The sequence below is a fragment of the Pygocentrus nattereri genome, chromosome 11 (genome assembly GCF_015220715.1).
Source record: "Pygocentrus nattereri isolate fPygNat1 chromosome 11, fPygNat1.pri, whole genome shotgun sequence".
NCBI classification, from domain to species: Eukaryota; Metazoa; Chordata; class Actinopteri; order Characiformes; family Serrasalmidae; genus Pygocentrus; species Pygocentrus nattereri.
Genome location: NC_051221.1, coordinates 7,784,784 through 7,808,562, shown reverse-complemented (window position 1 = coordinate 7,808,562; position 23,779 = coordinate 7,784,784). Strand labels below are relative to the sequence as shown.

General features: G+C 42.9%; 2 protein-coding genes across 3 annotated transcripts in view; one reads left to right on the top strand and one right to left on the bottom strand.

Annotated features, from left to right (window-relative positions):
• ctnna1 (catenin (cadherin-associated protein), alpha 1) overlaps positions 1–23,779 on the top strand; it is a 145,203-nt gene that overhangs the window by 64,190 nt on the left and 57,234 nt on the right. For both annotated transcript variants that reach the window (XM_017713551.2, XM_037542400.1), the window contains 3 exons: positions 10,831–10,911; positions 11,257–11,409; positions 23,644–23,736. In XM_017713551.2, the coding sequence (XP_017569040.1) occupies positions 10,831–10,911; positions 11,257–11,409; positions 23,644–23,736 (327 nt within the window). The remainder of the gene's footprint in view (positions 1–10,830; positions 10,912–11,256; positions 11,410–23,643; positions 23,737–23,779) is intronic.
• lrrtm2 (leucine rich repeat transmembrane neuronal 2) lies at positions 2,931–7,017 on the bottom strand. Its single transcript, XM_017713552.2, has 2 exons — positions 6,311–7,017; positions 2,931–5,674 (listed from the first exon to the last, which is right to left on the bottom strand). Exons 1-2 carry the CDS (start codon positions 6,312–6,314, stop codon positions 4,047–4,049), a joined length of 1,632 nt encoding a protein of 543 aa, XP_017569041.1. The 5' UTR covers positions 6,315–7,017; the 3' UTR covers positions 2,931–4,046.

The window sequence follows — 23,779 nt, the reverse complement described above, 5'->3', positions numbered from 1 at the left end:
GATGAAATGGTTTTAAAAGGTTTCGTTCCAGCAAACTTTTTATTTGGTCTGCCAATGAAGTGCTGAGTGAACTGTAAAGGAACTGTCTTCAAGGCGAGCTCTACGAAAGGTAATGTGGGCAGTATGGCAGCAATTTGTCATGATTTAATTGCTTGCTTTTCTGAGCAGATCATAGATATCGGCACTTAAAGCACATTTGACCAACTGCATATTTCATTACAAAGAGAGCGTATATTTAGTCTTGTTTTACTGGATTTAGTGCAGCGTGTGGTTTGTTGAAAAAGTACTTTTTAAAAATATATGTATGTGTGTATATATATATATATATATATATAAATGTGGCACTACTGGTGTTTTACGTCTGTTCCAACTTACCAACTTTCAATAATAATAATAATAATAATATACAACCTACTCAAAGCTGTCCTTGTACTACTCTCTTAGCGTTCCTTAGATACTTAGCAAACTGATTTGATTCGTTTATTGGAATCCAAGCCCAAGTTTTAACAGAGCATATCAAACTGAAACACTTATAAATTGTAACATTTTATTTAAAAATATATGTTTTAAGGAAACTTCTTTTCCTTCAGTTGGCCACATCTTTATCCACTATACATATATGAAATTGTACATTTACAATACAAAAGGAAAAAGAGGGTGTGAAAAGCATTCATTTTGCACAAAGAGGTTGAAGGAGCGTGACTTCAGAAAGGGAGGTTTCTGGGCAGAGTGCGGAGCAGAAATTCAGCATTATGGCAAGATGAACCCAAAAGAAAAGAAAAAGAAAGGAAAAAGTTTACAAGAGCGTGAGTGCAAACGGATGCGTCTCCACAGAGCTGTGGATTGCAGTCACTTGAGAAGCTGATTGGTAAACAGTGAGATGTCAGGGTCTGCCTGTTCTCGCGTCTAGAGAAGAAAAATATGCGACTGTTTTTCCTGCCCTCATCTCTTTACTCACACCAGGAAAGAGGTCAATTACTTATCGTTCGGATGGCGCCGATATGACTAGGTAAATCTGTTCTGTATTCTCAAAACATGCAAGACGTTTTAGGAGGTGCTCGGGAAGCTTTTATCTTCAGCACAGAGTTTTTATCTTTTTGGTCGATCTGGAACAGAAAAGAGAAGGTGGGAATACTCGGCTCAGCAGGTATCAGCAGTAGTTTCTTTAAAACACCCTCTCTCTCTCTCTCTGTTCACTCCACCTTCTGACCTTTTGTCTATGGGCTTTTGGAATGTAAATGCTCAAAGAATCCTTGCCGGGTTTCAGTGGGTAAGGGTTTGCTACATCGACTCATCCTCCAGCTTAGTCTGTATATGTGCCCTTTAAATTCAATTTTAGACTAAAGTTTTTGTTTGTGGGGCTGCAGAGGGGCGTTCTGGTTCAGTTTACTTGGCTGATCTCTGAAGAAAATATTAGATCAGCACATTATTGACCTTTTTCTTTTGGCCTTAATTGAGTTAATGTATTTTATTCATGTGGGAATGATTTGCACATTCCAGTCAGGAAAAATTCAGTGCTTCATACTTTTTTTTTTTTTTTTTTTCTTTTTCTTTTTTTCATTGCACGATTCTTTGCAGATTGCTCTCCACAGTGCCCTCTAGGGGCCACAATCCTGTTCTTGCAGCCCACCAATCAGGCCATCCTGTTTCTGTGGTGGGTAATTGCTCCATCACTTCATATTCGCTGTAATACCTTCTCTATTTTAAGTTATGCCAAAAATACCTCTGATATGACTAGCAGCACCTCAGGTGAATTTCTGGCCATGCCACCCAAAGCCTCCGTCACAGTTTGATTTGATGTATAACTAGAAGCACTGTTCCAGACCTTTTTATATTCAAAGTCTATAAATGACTGATACACTTTCAGGACCCTCGCCGTGACTCTGCTGAGGGTTTCTCTCTTCTTTTTTTTTCTTTTTTCCTTTTTTGTCTTACGCCCTCATGCGGTGTCACCTCTGTAGGTTTCAAGATCCTCATCGGTGAAGGTTAGACATTACTTAGGCTCAGCTCGGCCCCCCTCCGTGCTGCCCCCCCCCCCCCCCCCCCCCCCCCCCCCCCCCGAAGCTTCTAAATGAAACGCACAGAGCTGCTCTTGCTCTGGCTTCTTCAGTCTGATGCTAATGCACGTCCTCTCCCTGCTGCATACAAATGTATCCTGGCCCAGAACCCCCCCCCCCTCCAAAGAGCCTCACAACTCTTCACCTGCTCTCTCCCTGACTTTTTCCTCGTCTGTCTAAACCATCCATCTCCCTGCCTTCCTGTCACACCGTGTCAGTAATATGCCCAAGATAAAGAATCTCCTGCACCATTTGGAAATCCAGCATCAGGAACAGTCAATAAAAATGCTCTTTTTTCCCTGGAAACGAAGGGCTAAGCATGCATTCTCCCGGTGAAACAGTCTTTTGCTCATGAAAGGCCGAGCAGTCTAAATCTTTTTGGAGCAGTGGTGTGGGTGACACAATGTTAGATTCTTTTGCCTGTCCTTAATTGGCTCAATCTTCAAGCTGTCAGGTGTGATTACAGTCTCTGCGGCTTTGAGGAAGGCTGTTCCGGAGCCTGTATGAATTTATTTTTAGTACAGAATTTTGTGTGCCTGTGTGTAGACACTCTATTGGTTGTTCTCTTGCTTGCTCTCTCCCTCCTCTTTCTCTTTTATGCTCCTTTTCCTCTGTCTTCCACTTGCATGCTCTCTCTCTCTCTCTCTCTCTCTCTCTCTCTCTCTCTCTCTCTCTCTCTCTCTCTCTCTCTCTCTCTCTCTCTCTCTCTCTCTCTCTCTCTCTCTCTCTCTCTCTCTCTGCCTTGTCTCTTGGAAATTATGCCTTCGCTGGTGGTTTTATTGTCCTCTACCATACATTAATGATCTCTACTAGTAATTTATGACTCAATGGGCAAAGCAGCAGCAAACCGTCACAGTGAGTATGTCATTGTCAGGCTGGAGTATTTACGTCCAAGCCTTCTTCTTTTCTTTTTTTTTTTCTTTTTTTTTTTTTTTCTTTCTTTCTTTTGTTTTTTCTTCTTCTCTTTAGGCATGAATGTGCTTATGCATAATGGTAAAGTAAGCAAATGTCTCTGGGTAACATTTATTCAGTCCCTGCTGACGTCATAGCAGGGGGAGCTAACCAGACAGCAAATGTAACGCAGAATAAGATTGGACATTAACCTTTCCACACACAGTGCTAAGCTTTTCACGTTTTGAAGAAGGGGTTGGAATTTATTGGATTAAATCAAAAAGCAAGAAGGCCGTTAACCCTTCTCATGAGTTCAAATGGAAGTTTTTCGCTAGATCAAACACAAATGAACATGGCAGATATTTGGAAATAATGGCTGAATTCCCTCTTTAGACACTCATTGACCTAAATAAGGTATGGGATAAATTTAACAGTACTTTCCTTCTGTAATTAAAAAAAATGCTAATAAAAAGGTGAATTAAAGTCACTCTTTGTATCCAACCATGAAGCCAGCAAATTTAACATTTTTGTATCCTTTCCCAACAAGTGAATAGGTGTAATCTGTAGTGTTGTCTGACGTGCACCACATTTATTTTTCCCTTTTTGTTCATCAGATTTGCACTTCTACACACCATTTGAAACACTTGTTTCCATGTAATAAAATTTCACTCTCAGATTAAGAACGTGTCACTTCATAAACCGTTTTCTGGAGCACAAGTTTCCAGGCGATTTGGTTATAGATTTCTCTTTTCGTCATTTCTGTGCTGCTGTATAAGTGACTAATAATGCAGTGACAAATCTCACGTACCAACTTCATCTGAGAATGATTGCCCCAGCTTGATATGAGCCTTTCGTTCTTATTATAAAAATAAACTTGTGGATTTCTCTATATATCTATACTTTTTTCCATTCCATCCCTGTGACCTCCAGATTTTCATTGATTTTCAAAGCTAGCCAGTAGAAAGAATTAATGTTTGTTTTTTGTTTTTTTTCTTCATCCCTTTCTTTACAAACTGAAAATGAGTCCAAAAACAAACCCTGTATCATTTGAAATGGTTAAAATGGTAAACCCATAAACTGCAGGAATAAATAAAGTGTCTATACTTCACACTCTTTGTAAGGCAGTTGCTGACACTTGCACTGCCCATAGCCGTTGATTATCACGAGTGCGCCCTCCTCGTGACTCGGTTCATATTCGTTATAGGGCACCTGTGTGGCCAGGTCCGCCATTGGCTGCCTCTGCTGGGTCCTCATCTGTCGCCGGTTCTGAATGGCTGAGCAGTGCCGGATTCTTCGTAGAGTGGGAGGGCAGCACTTCCGTGAGATGTACACTACAAAAATGATGAGAAAGAAGGAAAACAAAAGGGCCATAGTACCTATGATGACTCTCTGGGTCAGCACTGTGTTGTCCATCATGGCGTAGTCCTCGGTAACATCCGTCTCATCCACCGTGGTGGTGGTGGCCAAGGCAGTACGTGGGGTTTGGGTAGTGGTAGTAGTGGTGGTCACAATAGTAAAGCTCCCAAAATCCTCTGCATAGAAGTCCTGTGTCGGCGTCTGCATATTCCCAAACGAGGAGCTAGTGAACTCTTGGGGCAACGTGGCCTCTGTCGTGGTGCTGGTCATTACAACTGGTGCTGAGAAGTTCTGACAGAGCTGGAATCCATAAACAGCATCTAGTATTTCCTCACCCTGTGTGTACTCTGGGCTGTGACATAGGATGGAATGCTCCCATCGACCTTTGAACTTACTTAGCCAACCGGCCAAGTTGCAGATCCTTTTGGTACATTCCCAAAGGTTGCTGGACAACCCGATGATATTCAAGGACTTCCACATATCCATTGTTTGGATGTCAAGGCTGGTCAGTTTGTTGTTATCCAGCAGCAGAACCTTAAGGTTTGGCAGCGTTTCAAACACATCGGGGGTCAGCGAGCGGATTTCGTTCCCCGTGAGATCCAGTTTCTCCAGAGTGGTCCATTGCCACTCCATGGTACACGTTAAGTTGTTGATCTTGTTCCACTGGAGATAGAGGAACTGGAGGGCGACCAGGCGGGGGAAGTGAGCCAAGTTGATCTTGGTCAAGTGGTTGTGTTCCAGATGAAGTTCCCGTAGCTTTATGAGCCCAGCAAACCCGTTCCGGGCCAAGCTCCGGAGCCGGTTGTTGCTCAGGCCGAGATACTCCAGGCTCCGGCAGTCCCAGAATGCCCTCACGGGCGTGGTCCGCAGGAAATTGGACCTCAGGTGGAGGATCTGGAGCTTACGGAGCCCGTGAAAGAGCTCGGGCTCCAGCGCAGTCATCTGGTTGAAGGAGAGGTCCAGGATTTGGAGGTTGATGAGGTGGATGAAGGTTGTGTTGGGCAGCTTGGTGATGCGGTTGGAGCTCAAGTTCAGGTCCTTGAGCTTGTAGAGCCCCTGAAAGGCATCCTCATGCACGGTGAGTATTTGGTTGTGGTCCAGGTGGAGCCAAGTAAGCTGGGTGAAGCCAAAGAACTGGTCTGGGCTCAGCTCGCTGATGCTGTTGTGCCGGAGTGAGAGCCCCAGGGCCCCTTTGTCCACACCGTCTGGGGGCGCCAGGAGCCCCTGCGTGTCGCAGTAAAACTGCAGGTCCTCGCAGCGGCATTTCTGAGGGCAGGCTGTGCATGACGCGGGAGGCAGGCACAGTAGCATGCTGATCACACAAAGTGCCGCTGGTGCTTGTCCCACCAATGGCCACCTTGAATGGAAACCTGGGTGGGTTTAAAGATAAGAAAATAAACCGGGGGGGAGGGAAATCTGATCTCTGCAGTGCATGGAAACATTTTTTTCTTATTCTAGCGCTCTTTCAGACTCTGCCTCTTACTATGTTTCGCAGTAATCTGTGCGGTAGTCCAGTAGTTCTGCACAGCTTGGAGGATTTTCAACCCTCTGTGGTTTCATTATTGTTGATTAAAATTGACTTTTTTTTAACACGTGTAAAGAATTTCATTAATATTTATGGTACGTCCGCATGGTTTGTTTAGCCGTTTCATCCAACAGCTGTAACATCTGCAGCTTCACAATTTTATGATTGTCTCTCTCTTTCCCCTTTATTTATTCTTCATTTAGTAACCTTATTTTAATGTTTATTTCATCATAGCCACCCTCCTACCTCCCATCACACTCCGTACAATGCCGCAATTATTAGGCGTCAGTCTAAATCAGGATCTAACAGGATTCAAAAGGGGGTTAAAAAGACAGAAGACGACATTTTAAGTACATAGATGTTTCTGGATAGCCTCTCACCCGCCCCCCCACCCCCCAGTCCTCCCTCACTCTCCCTCTCTTTCCTATTCACTCCATTTCCTATTCAGGTCCAGTCTCCGTGAATAAAAGAGCTAACTTACCCATTCTTTTGTGAACATCGGCGGCTGCATTCAACTGTCTTTTTCCTCAGACTCCTGGAACAGCCAGATGGAAGAGAAATCCAAAGGGGGAAAAAGCCTTTTGAGTAAATACAAAAGGGATCAAGGTCTTCTGAACTAAAACAATGCTGCGCCCCCTCATTTGAAACAAATTCAGAAATTCCATGTTATGGGATGTTGGTTTTGTCCATCTTGTTTTTATGTAATTTAAAAATTTTTATTAATTTTTAAAAATTCCTATTCCTTGTTTTTCGGTTCAATCCCCTGATTAAGAAAGAAGTGTCATTTTGCGCTTCCAGGAATCCTTAATCTTTTTGAAGTTGATGATTTTCATCTAAAGCAAGCCTGGCGAACTGAACAGCACACCCCCTCCTTTTCTCTTCCCGTTCTTTTCCACCGCAATGTCGTCAGCTCACTTGCTTAATTGAAGAGCAAACATCCCTTTTTTCGCCGCTCAGGGTCCTTCAAGCCTAACTTGTTGATGGCGGGCAGAGTCCCCCCTCTCACGACGCCGGCTTGCTGCGTCTGGGTAGCGTTGTGTACGGAGTTGTCGGCACGGAGGAGGAGGAGAGATGCAGAGGGGACCGGAGAGGAGAGAAGCAGAGACGTCGTTCTGTGCTTTTGTTGCACCCTCTCGCTGCTACAGAGTGGTGGCAGACTGGCGTCGATCATCGGTGCAGTTTCTCTCTCTCTCTCACGCTCGCTCTCTCACACGCTCGCTCTGTCTTGCACGCTCTTTCTCTCTCTCTCTCTCTCTCTCTCTCTCTCTCTCTCGCTCTCTTGCTCTCTCGCATTCTGCCTTGCACACACATGCTTTGATTCATCATTTCCTCCTCACCCCCCCTCACCACCCACCTCTCTTTCTCGCTCTCTGATTAGTCACCGTCAGAATATTGATAACTTCAACTCCTGTTGTTGTAATTCACAGCTGAAATGGAACAATCACTGTAAATCTCTCTTCTTTTTCTGCTCTACAGCCAGTCAGCCACTCTCTAATATCAGCGGCCGCATGTATGTAACATAGCTGTGCTCTGTTGTGGGATTGAGTTCTTGGACAGGGTTTACATTTCCGTGTCTTTCAAATAAATCTGAGGTGTTTTTTTTTTTTTTTTTTTTTAACCAATTACAACATTTAAATGGGCATTTCCATCGTCACTTAAACAGATGGATATTTTTACTTAGCCAAAGAAGCTGTAGTGATGAATGGATTTAGCATGTAATTAAGTTGGCAAAGCAAGCGGATACTTCATTTGATATATTACCACTCGTAATTAGATGCGCACCACCACCACCAACGGCTCCCTCCTGAATTAACTGGACGTTGCAGAGTTTGTGTTGTCCTGGGCTGGTGGTGACGAGACCAGACTTCGACCACTGGACTTAATAGAGCATTCAGACTGCTCAGCTAAGTCCAAGACGGGCCTGGCGGAGAGCTGGAGACCGCATGCCTTGGCCTTTCAGGCTCTGTTTTTATTTACATGAGCTCACTGAACTGTGACATTCAGGTCACTATGTGGACTTCAAAGGACGCAGTCCTTGTAAATACAACCTACTTTTGGCATGCTGGACAAAACCCCTGCTTTTTTTTTTTTTTTTTTTTCTTTCTTTCTTGCTGGTCAAGTACAAACCAGTGCTGTGTTGTTTTGTTTTATTTATTATTTTAATTTATTTTTAGTTCAACCAGAAACTGTGACTTGATCTGAAACATATTAACATATGCAACATAACTTGGTGGCCAGCTGAGGCTCTTTTTCAGCATCCATGCATCTTGGTATTGGGGCGCCATGGACTAAAATAGATGCAAAGAGATCAAGAAAGTGCAGCTACAGCTGCATTCGCGGTTCCAGTGGACAGTGTACAAATGTGCTTACATGTAATCTTGCTGTTCCACTTCTTTTGGCACGATATTAAATAACTCTTGCTACTTTTTGTCCCTTCAGGTTGTGTTATCCTTCTTAACCGAAGAGGGATTAAAAAATGTCAATTTCTGGCTATCTTTGTATCTGCCTACCTATCCCTTTCGTATTTAGTGGAGAGGAATCCTTCGCCTACAGTTAAGCTCCATCATTCTAAACTGTGAAAACATAAACAATTGTGAGGAGTCTAGTGCCTGCCCAATTAAGAGAGCTGGCTTGAAGCGGAATCAATATTGAAGTGAAGGCACATGATTTGGCCTGCAGAGGTGTTTGTGCAGTCGTTTATTAGATCAAGTACTAGGAGCTCACAGATTTTCACTCTGAAACTGGTGAGGAATGACCGGTCATGTTTTTATTTCCTTTTTGAGAATGATTGTATGAAATTAAGCAAAGCAGCTGAAGATGTGTGGTTTAGAACAGACTCTAAAGAAGAAAACGAGTCTTAGAATTAGGCCCAAAAGCCTTTTTTGGAGGCGTCGCTTGGATTGAACAGTTTTGAAATCAGGGGGTGATGCTGAGCCCCTGGCCTCGCACCACCTGGTGGGCTTCAGGGTTGGGGGTTGCTCTCGCTCTCACAGCCGTGTTTCCCCGCTGTCACGCGTTCACTGCCAGCTCCACTGTGAAGGCTTCGGCCCCCCAGGCCACTTGCTGTGTGGAGATTTACCTCCCCACTGCACATGAACAATTTGTCTGGGGCGCTAGCATGAGCAAGGCGAGTTGCACAAGGAGTGCCGAGTGAATGTGCCGTATCTGTAGGGGGCTTCCGAAATTAAATGGCTGATTCATACTTGATGCATGTGAATGGATTTGCTTAGAGATGTGGAGAAGACATTTATGGGTAATCATCTCGCAGAGACTTGGAGAGGAACCGAAGTGCAGTATTTCAGAAATCTAAACACTGATTGGTTGAGCAGGAAGTTCATTCAGAAGTGTTGGTTTTGGGGCAAGACCTAAAACAAGAGCTAACCAGGATATAATTATAACCTTTCTCACGTGCAGGATTTCACTTCTGACTGTTTTCTCCCTGCTACAATGCGGTAGTTATAGACCATAGTAGTGGTGTTGCTTGCTTCTAAAGTCATGCAGATTGTATTAGATGAGAAAATTACCCAAAAAACAAAGCAAACAAAACCAGCTCATTTTGAATAGACTGAAATAAATACACGCGTCTGACTTATTAATGCTTATGCACATTTCCAGCATGTTTCAGCTTAAAAATTAGCGTTACGCAGTAAAGCAACTCGACACATGGAGGAGAATAATGAAATTTTTGGTGGCCGAACTGCAGCTAGTCCAGTCACTATTATTATGTAATCGCCTGACTCCAGTTATTTAAGCTGAGCATAGTCATGTTCTGGAGTTGTTAGTTGTCACAGTCACATGTTTATCCCATTTGCTGAGACACGTTATGGGCGGCACGCACCAGAATTTCAAACTTGCAACTGGTGCTAACACCTTTTAAAGGTTGAGTAATGTTTATTTGATCTCTAGCGGTCCGTCATCATTCGGGAGCAGCTAAATATTGACATTTAAGAAAGCAAGATGGCTAATCAACCAGTTTGGCCGCTTTAGGCTTGTGCTTTTATAGCTTCATACAATTAGTAAAAAGATTCATTAATTGCAGTTATTCATATGGCATTTAACCATATGTGATCTTGACAGGCCCAACAAAGCTGAGTGTTTTAATTGGTGAAGGGGAGTCATGTCCAGTCAGCAAGTGCCAAACCAGGAAAAACTGCCTCGGGAAAGAGGAACAGTGAAGCAATTAACCAGAAAATGGTGTCTCACACAGCCACACTATATGATTATGATTAATGATTTTCTGGTGTTTTTTTTCCCCCACAAGAAGGACATTTTTCATCTTCACAACTGTTGGTCTGTAGGGATGTACATGTGTTGGCATATGCTGCGGTTGGTATTGTGAATCAGGGTATGAATCTTTAATATCACACTCTTTCTGCTCAGATATGCATTTCGATCCTCTTGTGTGAGTAACTTCTCTGTTAGGTATACACATTAATGTTTATGGACATTGAGCCTCTTTTGAGAGCTGTTGAGAGGTTTGGTCGTTTCTGCCAGCGTTTGAATCCTGTCCTTCCATGTTTAAGCAGTGCCTGGCTACAACTTAAAGCTCATTCACTGAAATAGGCAGGCATTTAACAGGGAAGTTAAAAGGAGAGAAAAAAAAGTTTTATTTGAGAATGTGCCAAAAAGTTGAACGTACTTTCATGTCTTTTTAAGACGGCTGTTGAGTGCACTATTATCTTCACAACGCTGGTATTGAAATTGGCTGCTCTTTGGGAACGATTTATAAAAAAGTCAGAGCAGGAAAATGAAGCACCAGAAAGTCCAAAGCAGTGCCTGGTTTGTTTAAATTATTAGTTAATGCACATTTTCTTTCATCGTCCTAATGCTTAATTATACATCAGATAAAATGCCACGTTGTCTGATCCTCACACATGATTTGATTGATATTATAGCTTCTAGATGCTCCTGGTTACCTTCTTGTTGCCAATATGACAGCGATGTGAACGAAAGAGCGAAGGCTGACTAATTATTTCCCATTTCTCTTTCTCTCTCTCTCAGGCTGGACGCAAGGATAAGAGTGATGCTCTGAACATGGCCATTGACAGGATGACTAAAAAGACCCGTGACCTACGCAGACAGGTTTGTTTAACCCTCCTCTTCTCTCCCCTTTTATACTCCCTCCTTTCACTTCTTCCCCTCCTGGCTTTTTTCTCCTGAGGTTAATGGTTACACGTGCAAAATCCCATTGATTTTTATGTAGGAGTCATTAATGTAAAAATATTTTGATCCTCTGCTGCAACCATTTCTTTAAGATATTTATTTTACGGTCTCTCTGCAGGGGACAATATAACTGTCCATTACCCATGACATGTTGTTTTATGTCTGTGTATTAAACGTGAACGACAGGCATGCCCTGCCGTTCTCATAGTTTTGTCCTATAGGGTGTACATGCCTTACGGTGCGTCTGTTTCCACTCGTTTTCAGCTGAGGAAGGCTGTGATGGACCATGTGTCAGACTCGTTTTTGGAGACCAACGTTCCTCTGCTGGTCCTCATTGAGGCTGCCAAAAACGGCAATGAAAAGGAGGTGAAGGAGTACGCCCAAGTTTTCCGCGAACATGCCAACAAGCTGATCGAGGTAGGCTCCCACTTCTTCTGAACGGAAACGTCAGACGCAGTCCTATAAATATGGCACGTTTTTGAAAATCTGCATCTGTTGAAAACATGATTTAGGCAGTGTTTTTTGAACAGCAAGCCCAAGTCTGAAACCGCTTGCACACATGAAAGAGAGTAATGGCTGCTCAGTGGAGGGACTAAAAGGAAAAATCACTTTTTTTTGTTTTCCAACACCTGTTCATCCCGTGTTTCGTTGGGGATTGTAACACTAAGAAGGCTTCAAGCATCTGTCTCTTGGGAGCGCGCTGTCTCGCAGAGTGCAGTTCGTTTTAAGCATGTTGAAGTGCTGAATACCTGATTGAAAACGAAAAGAATCTGTCTTTTTATTGTCTTAATTGTGGCCTAGTAGTCATTGTTTTAGTAAAGCTTAGGAGAGGCAGTTGTCTAACCAAATTAAATAGCTTTTTGCCCTCAAAACATTTATGAGCAGCTAAAAAAAACCCTCTTCTCCAGTTTTAATGTTTGATTTTTTTTTTTTTTTTTCCACAAACTATAAACTGAAGCTGAAAGCTCTCTTTATGTGCTCTAGGCATTCTATCACTCCCAGAAATAGAATTTCTCTAGACTCTCTAACTCTGAATACCTTGACATTTTCCAGTAATTGAGCCAGCATTGTGGAAGGCACATAAGATTTACCCTGTTCTCTTGAAACGTAATTTTGGAGATGGGGGATGACTGCACCAGCTGGTGACAATGGAGAGGGGAACTCGGCATGTGAAATGTTCAGACATTAAGCAGTTGATTTTTGTTTAGGATTATTTGGTCGGATCACAGCCCACAGCAGTTAGTCATGTCAAGAAATGTCTTTCTGTGATGTTCCTGGTTTTATGTTGCCATTTTAAATTGGGAGGCTCTGAAATTTCGGCCACCGAAACATTTCATCAGAAAATGGTCAAAAGTGACAGCTTTGGTTTTTGGCCAAAAGGGAATAAAAGGAGCAAAAATAAAATAGGACTACAGTGATGTCACAGTCTAGTGCTTCACAAATGTTTGGAAAAAAGTTTTTTATTTCATGCTTCAAAATCAAAGGCATTAAAAACTGGTTTACAAACTTGTAAATTTTTACAAGTTGTGCCTTGAGTTTCAGAAATCTTTGTCTATGGAAATCATTTGGGAGACAGGCCAAATTTTAAACGGTGGCAACTGCAAAGGGAAGCAAGACCCACAGAAGTCACAGCATGGTGCAGTACACAATATGCGAAAGTAGAAGTAGCTCACAAAAACAATACAAATAAAACAAAAGCACGCAAGTTCCAACACATTTTCTGCTTCTGTTTTTAGTTGGTAAGTCCTTTATCTCATTAGCCTGAGTGGCTAATATCACCCCAGTGGGTACACATCAGGCTCCATGTTGGAAATCAGGATGTCTTGTGAAAGAGAGGAGCGTTTTAGTGATAAGTATAGTGTAGTAAAACTTAATGTATTGCTGAGGAAGCAGTTTAATTATGAAATGGTAAAGCTCCATACTAACGCCATCCAGTCATTCCAAGAGGCATAAAAATTGTTCATGGGACATTGTGAAGTCTGATTTAGGATGATGGAGCTTATGCTTAAAACCTGTAAACTCTGACATCATGCCACTCATTCATAGTGAGACTTAATGCAGAAACCTTTGTTGTACCGTGATGTATCAGATACCACCAGGCTGTTTAGGACTTGACTCCAATCGGCTAAACAGTGACAAATGTAGAAGTACGATCGATTAAATGCGTGCTAGAACTGTGTAAATGGGAATCAGGCGGACACTTTATTGATCCCGAAGGAAATTTAGCTAGTGAAATTTAGCCATTGAATGATGGACGAAGTAAATTTTTTAATTTATTTGTAGTTTTTTTTTTTTTTAAATGTTTAACTCTCATTCATTGTTTTAAACAATTTCAGCTGAGAAATGGATCCAACAGTAATGTGACACTCCACTCTATTAGACACTCCTACCTTGTCGGTCCACCTTGTAGATGTAAAGTCAGAGACGACAGCTCATCTGCTGCTGCACAGTTTGTGTTGGTCATCCTCTAGTCCTTCATCAGTGGTCACAGGACGCTGTTGGCTGGATATTTTTGGTTGGTGGACTATTCTCAGTCCAGCAGGGACACTGAGGTGTTTAAAAACTCCAGCAGCACTGCTGTGTCTGATCCACTCAGACCAGCACAACACTCACTAACACACCACCACTATATCAGTGTTACTGCAGTGCTGAGAATGAGCCACCACCCAAATAGTACCTGCTCTGTGAGGGTCCATGGGGGTCCTGACCACTGAAGAACAGGGTGAAAGGGGGTAACAGAGTATCAGAGAAACAGATGGACTACAGTCTGTAACTGTAGAACTACAGAGTGCAGCTATACAGTAAGTGGAGCTGATAAAATGGACAGTGAGCGTAGAAACAAGGCGGTGGTCAGGATGTTATGACTGATCGTTGTATTCTGAAGCGATCAGTAATGTTAATTATACCATGATAAATTTTTCCCTGTACTGCTCACTACTGCGCCATAGGCCACCCTGCTGCAGGTTTGTGTTGCCTGATCCACATCTCAGTTGTTCACCGTTTTATTCTAGTCTACCCAAACTGCGCGTGTAGGTTCCTTTCTCGTGTCTTTTGCTGTGGTAAGAACATTTATCCTACTTAGGAATTTCTATTCCCCCCTCAAAGGATCTCCTTTCTGTTAACACAGTAATATACCAAAGAGGAAAGTTCATATTTAACGGCATGCTTCAACATTTTTATTCTGTTTTCAAGACTGTACCTGCTCTTTTTAGTCATGTTTTGCTTTAAAGCAATGGAATATCTACGGGGATTGCCTCAGTTCATCTGACACTTGTGTATAGCCTATTGCAGTTGGGATTTTAACTCGGTGAATGCACTATTCTTCCGCCTTCACGTTTACAGACTCTTTAGTTCACCAACATGATGTTCAAACTGTGTCTTTCAGCATGCTCTTTTGGTACAAGCTGTGTCAGTTTCAGCTGATCCCAGCGATTCTAACATGCAAATCTGAGTGTTAGACATGGGATCTTTGGAAAACAGTGTGGGATTGCACTCTTCTGTCAAGTGTGCATGCTCATTTGTGTAGAGATTGCGCAGTGATGTTTTGGCTGATTGCATATTTTGATCTTTTCTTACCACTCTAGGGGATTCGTGACCGGCAGTAAAGTCCTTCACTGAGAATGTGACCTGTATCTCTCTTGTGCCACATTCGTATTCATGCGTCATCAGTGATGTTTTCACAGAACTTTGCCACCAAAAAATCCTATAAGTCTAGCTGATATCATGTTGACCCAATAAAACATGGATCAAGCCATTAGGCCCTGCAGTCTGAAGGCCTATCTATACAGGCTTTTTCGGTCTCCATTCAAACTTGACTGTGTATTTAAGCAATGAGGCTTTTTTCTTTTGTGATCTAGTCAGAAGTCTATGTGCCATGGTCATGGGGTTCACCTCGACTATAGTTGTATTCATTCTATAATCTTTGTTCAAGTCCTCTGTGGGTGTTTTTAATGAGGCGCCTCACTCTTCCCGTTTGTAAGAAGGCCACAATCAGAGCTTGATTCTCAAACAGTTCTGCATTTTGTCCTCATTTTCTGAAGTTATCTAGGATTTTTTTTTTTGTTTGTTTCTTTGTTTAGGTTTTTTTTTTTCTTCTGTTGCTGATTATTAAATCAATTCACGACAAAGGCAGATAGTCAAAATTATTGCCTGTATTGCTGTAGCCTTAACGGTCATCAGCATATTTTTCGCTCTGCTCCTGATATCCCCAGACAGCACATGAGCACGACGGAATATATGGCCTAAGAGCTCCACTAAAGACAACCATCACTCACTTGCGCTCATGTTGTCCTGGGAGCAGTGTATCCCACAGCCATATAAATGTGCCATTTGAACAGTGACATGTATTCCTATTGAGAGTGTCATGGTTGGTTGTCGTATTAGGCCTGTTGTGCTTTTTGAAGCCTTCAGTGCTTGAAGAAGCAAATGCCTGCACTGAAGTGAGAGACTGAAGTGTACAAGAATGCCAGACCAACCGATGTACGTGCTAATCCCAGAACTGTTAGGGAGATATTTGCGTGCAAGATGTTTAGACCACAATCATTATGTGGACATAACTAACTGAATACCTTGACTTACAGTACAGTAAGGTCTTTCAAGTGGAGCAACACTTGTTCCCACAGTAGCAAAATATAGTTTATACTTGTAATATGTATATAAAGCCAAGTTTGTATAAAAACAAGTGCTCAAATTTGACTTGACTGGGCTTGTGTCTAGACTTGCTTCTTGAGTATCTCAGCACGATACTTGATTTAAGTCTTTTGTGGAGCATAGGATTGCCAGTTCATGTGTGTCTTTAGTGCAGATAAGCCACCTAAGCCGCCAGGCACATGAATCTACTGCCGAGATGAATAAAATTCAAACATCCAGGCTCTGTCTGAGCGCTACTTCTGCAATAAAGAGTGGTGTTTTCCTGTCACTGCCACTTGATCTGTGCATGAGACCCATAACCTTTATGTCTGTTATGTATCCTGTTGTCTCTTTGTGATGCATCAGGCGGCACCGTCTGAGTCAACAAGCCATCGGTTTCATGGTAGCATTGGGGCAAATGCTGCAAGCCTGTAGGCCGCTGCTGCTCTGGCCACACAAACGCTGCATTTATATGGACGGTCACAGCTGTGAATCAGATTTTTAAGCCCCAGCCGGAGGAGAGAAACTTCCCTGTGGCCAAGGTTAAGTGCTGTCTCAAGGGAAATATTAATTGTCTCAACAATTGGATATCCTGTTTCTTATTGTGCAGCTGCTCAGGCAGTCTATTCCACCGTAACAAGAAAGAACCATGTACAAAACCAATAAGTGGCTCCTTTTACATCTTTTGCATCTCGTGCTTCTTATATGTGAGGCTCCTTGTTGAATCACTGGGCTGCTTTATGAAATCCTTCATGCACACAGACGTATGCTGGCTGTGCCGGTCAACAGAAACTGACAAACATTGAGCGTCCTCATTAGCTGTCTTCAAATCTGTCTCCCCTCACGGCCTGTGGCAGCACGTCATCCACTGACATTTCGAAGTGACCTCTCCCCACAGGAGCCCGTCCTGGCCCCAGCATGACACGATGCTGGCCGAAATGATCCGACCACGGGGAATCAAAGGGAAAGTGACGGCAAGCAATGAGGGGCATTGAGTCCAGACCCCTTAGTCTCTCCAGGAGCTAAAGTGTTAGCGGAGGCACAACACGTCTCCCCAAATCTCCTCTTTCTCTCTCTGGCTGACGCAGTGACTAGAGATGGGATGAAATATGGATAGCAGCCTTAATCCGAAAGCAGGATTAAAACCACACAATGTGGATTCAATACAAAAGAAATGTTGTGGACAATTTCTGACAAATGACCAGCTTTTGGTGATCTTGTTTGAAAGGGTTTGTTTATTATATATTGGTGAACATGCCGTACCCACGCGCCAGTGCATCAGCCTGAGTCAGCAGGATGTTTTTCCCAGTCTATCCTGATTGTTAGTGTCCCAAAAGAAAAACAGGATTAATATACTGCTTAACAACTCGGAGTAAAGTATAATTTTAATCCAGGTTTAAAGTTTTTAGCCTCGAATTATGAACCCACCTTAGGTGCAGTATGGTTACTATGACTTTTGCGACGCACCATCTGTGTATTTTCCTTGTTGTGAAGAAAAATTAACACACAAAGCTGGCGCACTGAATAGAAAACATGGCTTACTACCAACACTTCCTCCAACTCGCGAGTACCACTATGAACAGAAATGTCCTCGTCTTACCTTGAAGAGAAGATGGACCTGCAGGGAATTATCTACTCTTCCCTTGTCCCAGAACACAGGTCAGAGGTTGAATTTTCAGCTTTCTCCCTCTTCCTCAGTAATTGGGTAATTATAGTCATTCAGTCTGTTCTGTACTGCTTGACATAATAGTGAATCTTGCTGATTATTCAATATTTTATCCCTCAGAAGTGGGAATGTACATGCTAGCCATTTAATTCCGTTGGAATTTTGTTGCCTTGGATATTCATTTTTACATTATGCTTGCAATGTGGTCCCTCGCTGAACATGCAGGCAAGAAAATGATTTATTATTCAATGCTCAATTCACACTTGCTGTGTGGTGCTTTTATACATGGAAGCTGGTGTTGCTGTGTGGAACACTCTGTAATTTGCGCTACAGTGGGATACCCATTGTAATTTTCAACTTTCGTGAAGTCCCTCTGCAAGGGCAGTGGACAGTTCCAACATCCCCTCTTTTGTGAATTCTGTTCTTTTCCCCAAATTACTTTTTTGGATACCGCCAATCCATATGATTTGCTAATGCAAACCAGCAATTACATTGTGCTGGATGTATCAATCATGCTTTTTTGGTAGGGAGGGGGAGTCTTTGTGCAGAAGAAACGGAGTTCAGTGCAGTGCTAATTTGCCCTCTCATTTTTACTTCTTAATGATGCTTCAGAACATCTGGACTGCTAAAACTAAAGGCGGTTCTTGCAGAGACGAGTGCCAATCTATCCTCACGCCAACACGTTCGGAGCGCTTTATATTTTGCAGCACCCGAAAGACATCGCTCCTGAAACGGAGTAAAAATAGAATGGGTTTAGTTCTGTTGCCTCAAGGCCGCATTCTCAAAGGTTCCAGGCTGCTCAAGGGAAACTGAGATTGTGCAGGGACTGTGCTGCTATGCATAGCAAAGAGGCAGAGAGATCTAGGGCCTTTTTTTCCCTTTCTTCTCATAGCGAAGGTGCTGATATAGAACAACTTTCCCTCTCTCATCACCGTATTTGTTAGTATATGGACGATGAAAATACAGTGCTTGGTTTGAGGAATTGCAGACAGTTTTTCTAACTGGAACATGCTATTTTAGTTTGTAATCCATAAATGGGTGTGGTAATTATTAATTGTGTGCTTGTGGAACTATTTCAGAAGTTTTCTGCCAGCTCTGTACATTATACACTGATCAGGCATAACATTTATGACCTCCTTATTTTTATGCTCACTGTCCATTTTATCAGCTCCTCTTACTGTATAGCTGCACTCTGTAGTTCTACAGTTACAGACTGTAGTCCATCTGTTTCTCTGATACTCTGTTACCCTGTTCTTCAGTGGTCAGGACCCACATGGACCCTCACAGAGCAGGTACTATTTGGGCGATGGGTCACTCTCAGCACTGCATTAACACTGACGTGGTGGTGGTGTGTTAGTGTGTGTTGCGCTGGTCTGAGTGGATCAGACACTGATATGGATCAGGACTGAGAATAGTCCACCAAAGAAAAATATGAAGTCAACAGCGTCCTGTGGACGGCATCCTGTGACCACTGATGAAGGACGAGAGGATGACCAACACAACCTGTGCAGCAGCAGATGAGCTGTCGTCTCTGACTTTACATCTACAAGGTGGACTGACGAGGTAGGAGTGTCTAATAGAGTGGACAGTGAGTGGACACAGTGTTTAATAACTCCAGCACAACACACGCTAACACAGTGCTACTGCAGTGCTGAGTGATCCACCACCCAAATAGTACCTACTCTGTGAGGGTCCATGGGGGTCCTGACCACTGAAGAACAGGGTAACAGAGTATCAGAGAAACAGATGGACTACAGTCTGTAACTGTAGAACTACAGAGTGCAGCTATACAGTAAGTGGAGCTGATAAGATGGACAGTGAGCGTAGAAAGAAGGAGGTGGTCATAATGTTATGCCTGATCGGTGTATATGATGTGTGCAGTATTTCCAAACTTGTCGATATGTATCCAGCATAATGCTCTAAACGTGATGCAAGTTCATCACGGAGTTTAATTTCGTGCTTGCTTGCTGGTTGAATGCACCCTTCTAACTCGACCTGCACTCGAAGATGCTCAGGAGAAGCAGGAAGAGTCAAGAGCAGCTCTGCAGTCTTGAGAGGATACGAAACTGCGAGTCCTAGTAGAAGTTTGTTCTGCCATCTGAATCTGCTTGACATTTTAGCTGCAAATATGGCGTGCAGTGAATAGAGCCCTTATACAGTTCCTTTTCCTTTGTGCTGATCCACAGAGAGCTGGTGAGAGAAGAGGAGTCTGCCGCTTTGTGTACTCAACCAGCTACAGTACCTCACTGCTTCACCGACATAAAGCCACTGGGAGAGTGGCCCAGCAGCTCATAGCAGGCTTAAAGGAATGGTTCGCACAGAAATGAAACCTTGCATGCTAACCAGTTCTTCTCGTCTTTCCTCCGCTGTTGGCCGGGTCAGCCTTTTGGCTAAAACGTTGCTTTGAAATTATTAGCTCAAATATCACTGTGAACGAGTGCTCCTTTGGGTACACCTGTTTAGTGATTTGCAGTCTTTAGCGGAATGTGTAGTCATACAGGTGAGGGGTGATGCTGCTTTCACTTTGAGCTTTGCTCTACAGAAATGAATCATTGGTTCTTTTCTATCTAGCAGTGTTTTTCTAAGGAATCAGTTGTTGCTCAGACAAAATGTCTCTCGGCCCAAAATCTAACAGATTTCAAGGATTCAGCTGCCAGCTTTTGGTTTTGTGCCTGTCAACTCACAGTTCTTGGTTTGAGAGTGGAATCACAGCTTAAGCCTGAATAAATGTATGTTCATTAACTGAAGTACGACTCTGGTGTTGGAATACGTCAACATAAGTGCTGGAAAGAAAAAAAGATTCGTATAGCGTCTGATCTGTTGAGGACTAGACGTTTTAAATGCTTCTGTAATTTCCTTTTATAACGCCGTGCTTGCCTCCTTTCTAATCGACGCGTCTGGAGCAAACTTAAGGAATAGATTGATTTTTCGCAATAGCCGCTGATGCACCCGTCGCCATTACCGGTCACATGGTGGTTCTGCCGGACGCTTCTCGATAGATCTTTCACTTAATCAGTCTGACGTGTGCCTTTTTATTCCCTTCATGTGTGACCTGCCAAGGTAGCGGTGAGTTAGAGCCGCAGCATGAGAGAGGCTGACGGAGGTGTGGCGAATTGGCTCTGGTGACAGATCTCAATCAGCACCTTTTAAAGCTAAGCAGCATTAACAGCAGCGTGGTTGAGGCTCTTGTCGGTCCGCCGAGGAGACGCTCCCCAGGGCCTTCACGGTGGATGAGAGCAAGCGCTGAAGCATTAGCCTGGATGTTGAAGAGCTTGTCTTTCCAGTGGTGGACATGTGTACGCACTCTTAATGTTTCAACAGCACTGTCTGATGGGGCACACACTGCTCAGTGGAGGATGTAGTTCTGGTTATGTGGCTTCAGGGATTGTGAGGACAAGGGAGAGAGACAGGGCCACACATGAACAAGGGAACGATCCATATACCAGTTAGCCGATAATGAGTCCACATTAGCCGCGTTTACATGCATCCTAATAATCCATTCATAATCCAGCAGCTCAATCAGATTAGAATACGTCCTCAGTAGGAATAGACTAGTCTGATTGAGGCCGTTCAGAATACAGTTTCTGTCCGAACGAGATGTGTAATCTTGTAAATAATCTGTTAAATACAAGAATAATAGCCATGTAAAGAAATTCCTGTTAATAAAGCACTCACAGACTCAGACATTTAGAGACCCGTCTTATCAAAATAAATCTCGGACTTGAAGATAATTGCCAGAAACCCTCTAATGGTTTCTTGTTCACATGACAGCCAATAATACAGACTGAACTGATCAATTTGACCACAAGACCGTCGTGCAGAGACATTCACGCGTAATTTCAGGTGGGCCTAAATTGAGTCTAGAGTTCGAAGTGAGAGTCAGAAGTTAAGTCTCTAGTTTCTGTGTTGAAAGGCTCAGTTGAGGCTCAAGTCTCTGAGGTGTGAGTGAGTCTTGAGTCTCTGAGTCTGTAGTAGTGAATTTTAGTCTCATTATTAGCTGCACCGGTCAGTTTTAACCCTGCTTTAAATAACAAGCCTTTTGTTACAGAAGAAGCTCAGAAGATGAAAGGGCGAAACTCTTTGATCCAGTTGGATACTCTGTTGTTTGTAAGTTTGCTAGATAGATGTCTTAAGAGAATGTTTTCTGACAACTAAAGTTCACTTGGCTGTGGTTAGTTTTGCCCGTTTCTTTTACACATCACATTTACTGTTGCTCCACATTCTTTCCTTCAGACTGAAAGTTTTCCTGTATTTAAAAGCTTGTTGCTTGAAGTCATATCGGGCTTAACACCACCGGTGAGCTACAAGGACAGTGCTGACCTGAGCTTTTATCTCTGCCATTGTGGTTGAAATAACAAAGCATGTAGAAGGCGTCTGAAAAACATCTGGAATAAATTTAAAAATATACAAATCTAATATGTACATTTATAGCTAAATAACTTTCTCTTCATTTTAGCGCCTTAAAAATGGCCTCTGTAGCTCTTTGAAATCTGTTTTGAACACTTTTCATTCATTCAGGCTCTAACCTAGTCTTAGCTAAATATATACCATACAGTCCTCCTCACCACCCTTGCTAATGCTTATTTACTGTAATTTATGAAGCATTCCTGCTGAACCAATATAGGTCTCCTTCTGTAGGCCTCATTAAAAAGCTCTCAGGTTCTGTTAGCTTACTTATACTCATTAATACTAAGAAGCCCATATGGCCGCTGTGACCGTTTCAGTGGGTTCCTGTTCACACACAGAAATGCAAAGTGTTCTCACAGAGAAAAGATATCTCTGTGTGACGAGTATGAAGATTGACCAAGCTCAACAAATCCTTGACCAGGGTTTGTGGGATTTGTTGTGCTTTAAGTGTGCTGTAGGATTAGTTGTACTTCTGCAGAACTTCATTCCGTATCAGTGACACACCAAAGTGCAATGCTGCTGTACTCCGTTTCTGTGGAGGCAACCTGAGCGAAGTCCTCTACATTTCTGCTTGTTAGAGGCAATAAAAGCACAGGTTAATGCTAACCTTACTCCTACACACCTGGCTCGCTTCATAAGCTTGATTTTCTAGCCCTGTGCATTGAGCCAGGTGTGCTAGAGTGTTATGTGATGATGTGATGGAGCTGGTCAACCTTAGTGAGAGGAGTGTTCTATGGCAGTGTTATTTATACAGGGAGAGACTTAATGAACGAGTTTGTCTCAATCTGTTACCACTTAAAGCAGAGCGCTGACTAATACTCTGCTTTATGTGAAGATGTCCTTGGTGTGAACATGGTCATAACCATAGTTCTCTCACACTCAGAGTTGGTAGATGTAGGTATTAGATTCAGTCAGTTGTCCCGTATAGTCATCTTGAACACAAACACATGAAGTTTTGCTCTGGGAATTTTTTTCTGGGGAAGTCACGGTAGCAGCAGTGATGTTGTTGGTCAGTATGAATTTACTCTCAGACTTTAAATGCTGGCAACAGGAGCAGCTCCTCGCTTGTCTCAGCGTTCCTGTAGTTATCAGACCGCTGGCTTTTGGAAAGTGACAGAGATATTTGCCTCTTGCTCTTTGCCAAGGTGACGGTGGCTGTCCGGTGATTTAATCACCTGGAAGGGACTCTTCTTGAAGCTTGTAAATGATCAGAACCAGCTGCTTTAGAACAGGCAAAGGAACATAGTCTCCTGTCCAAGTGCGAGAGGAGTGTGTATCGGTCACTTTCTAAATGCCAGCAGTGCTATTGCAAGTAGTGTATTATCTATACCAGCATAAAGGGCTGAAGGATCATTTGATTCTATTGTCTGGGCTCAGCAGTTGGCAGTCCAACACACTGCTTTCAGCATGTCCTGGTTTTATTTTGTGAAAACAAAGGCCTGTAACTTGATATATAACTACTAATTACATTTAAATCACAATTGCAATATTTTCCCCAAATCATTGTCCTCCTGGTATAGTGTCAGTAATATCATACAGCTGTTTTATTTTTTGTTTTTTGTCCAGTAGGCAATGTGCTTCAAATTACTTTGAAATAATGTTTTGCAGTACATATAAATATGCATGGACAGTAAGAGTTCAGTCAGAAACTTATTTTTGTGAGGCATGTTTTTAGTTCATTAACTTTTTAAGGCGTCCGATTCCATGAAAATTTGGTTTATCTGCAAAACATTTGACCTCCTTTATTATGATTTCATCTTCTTACTCTCTACACCTGCTGTGTGGTTTGTTAACTCTGTGAAATCTTGATCTTCTATTTCATAGAGCAGTAGAACTTGGAGAGTGAGAGTGAATGTGTGTTGGCGAGCGCGTGGAAGTCCCGATTCTCTCAGGCTGCCGTGCTCATGGCTACAACTGTTCAGTAATGTGTGTGTGTCTCTTTGTTTTAGGTGGCTAACTTGGCATGCTCCATCTCCAATAATGAGGAGGGCGTGAAGCTGGTCCGCATGGCCGCTTCCCAGCTGGAGACCCTGTGCCCTCAGGTACATGATGCTCCCCCCTCCACCCCTCGCCCCCTCCGCTGTG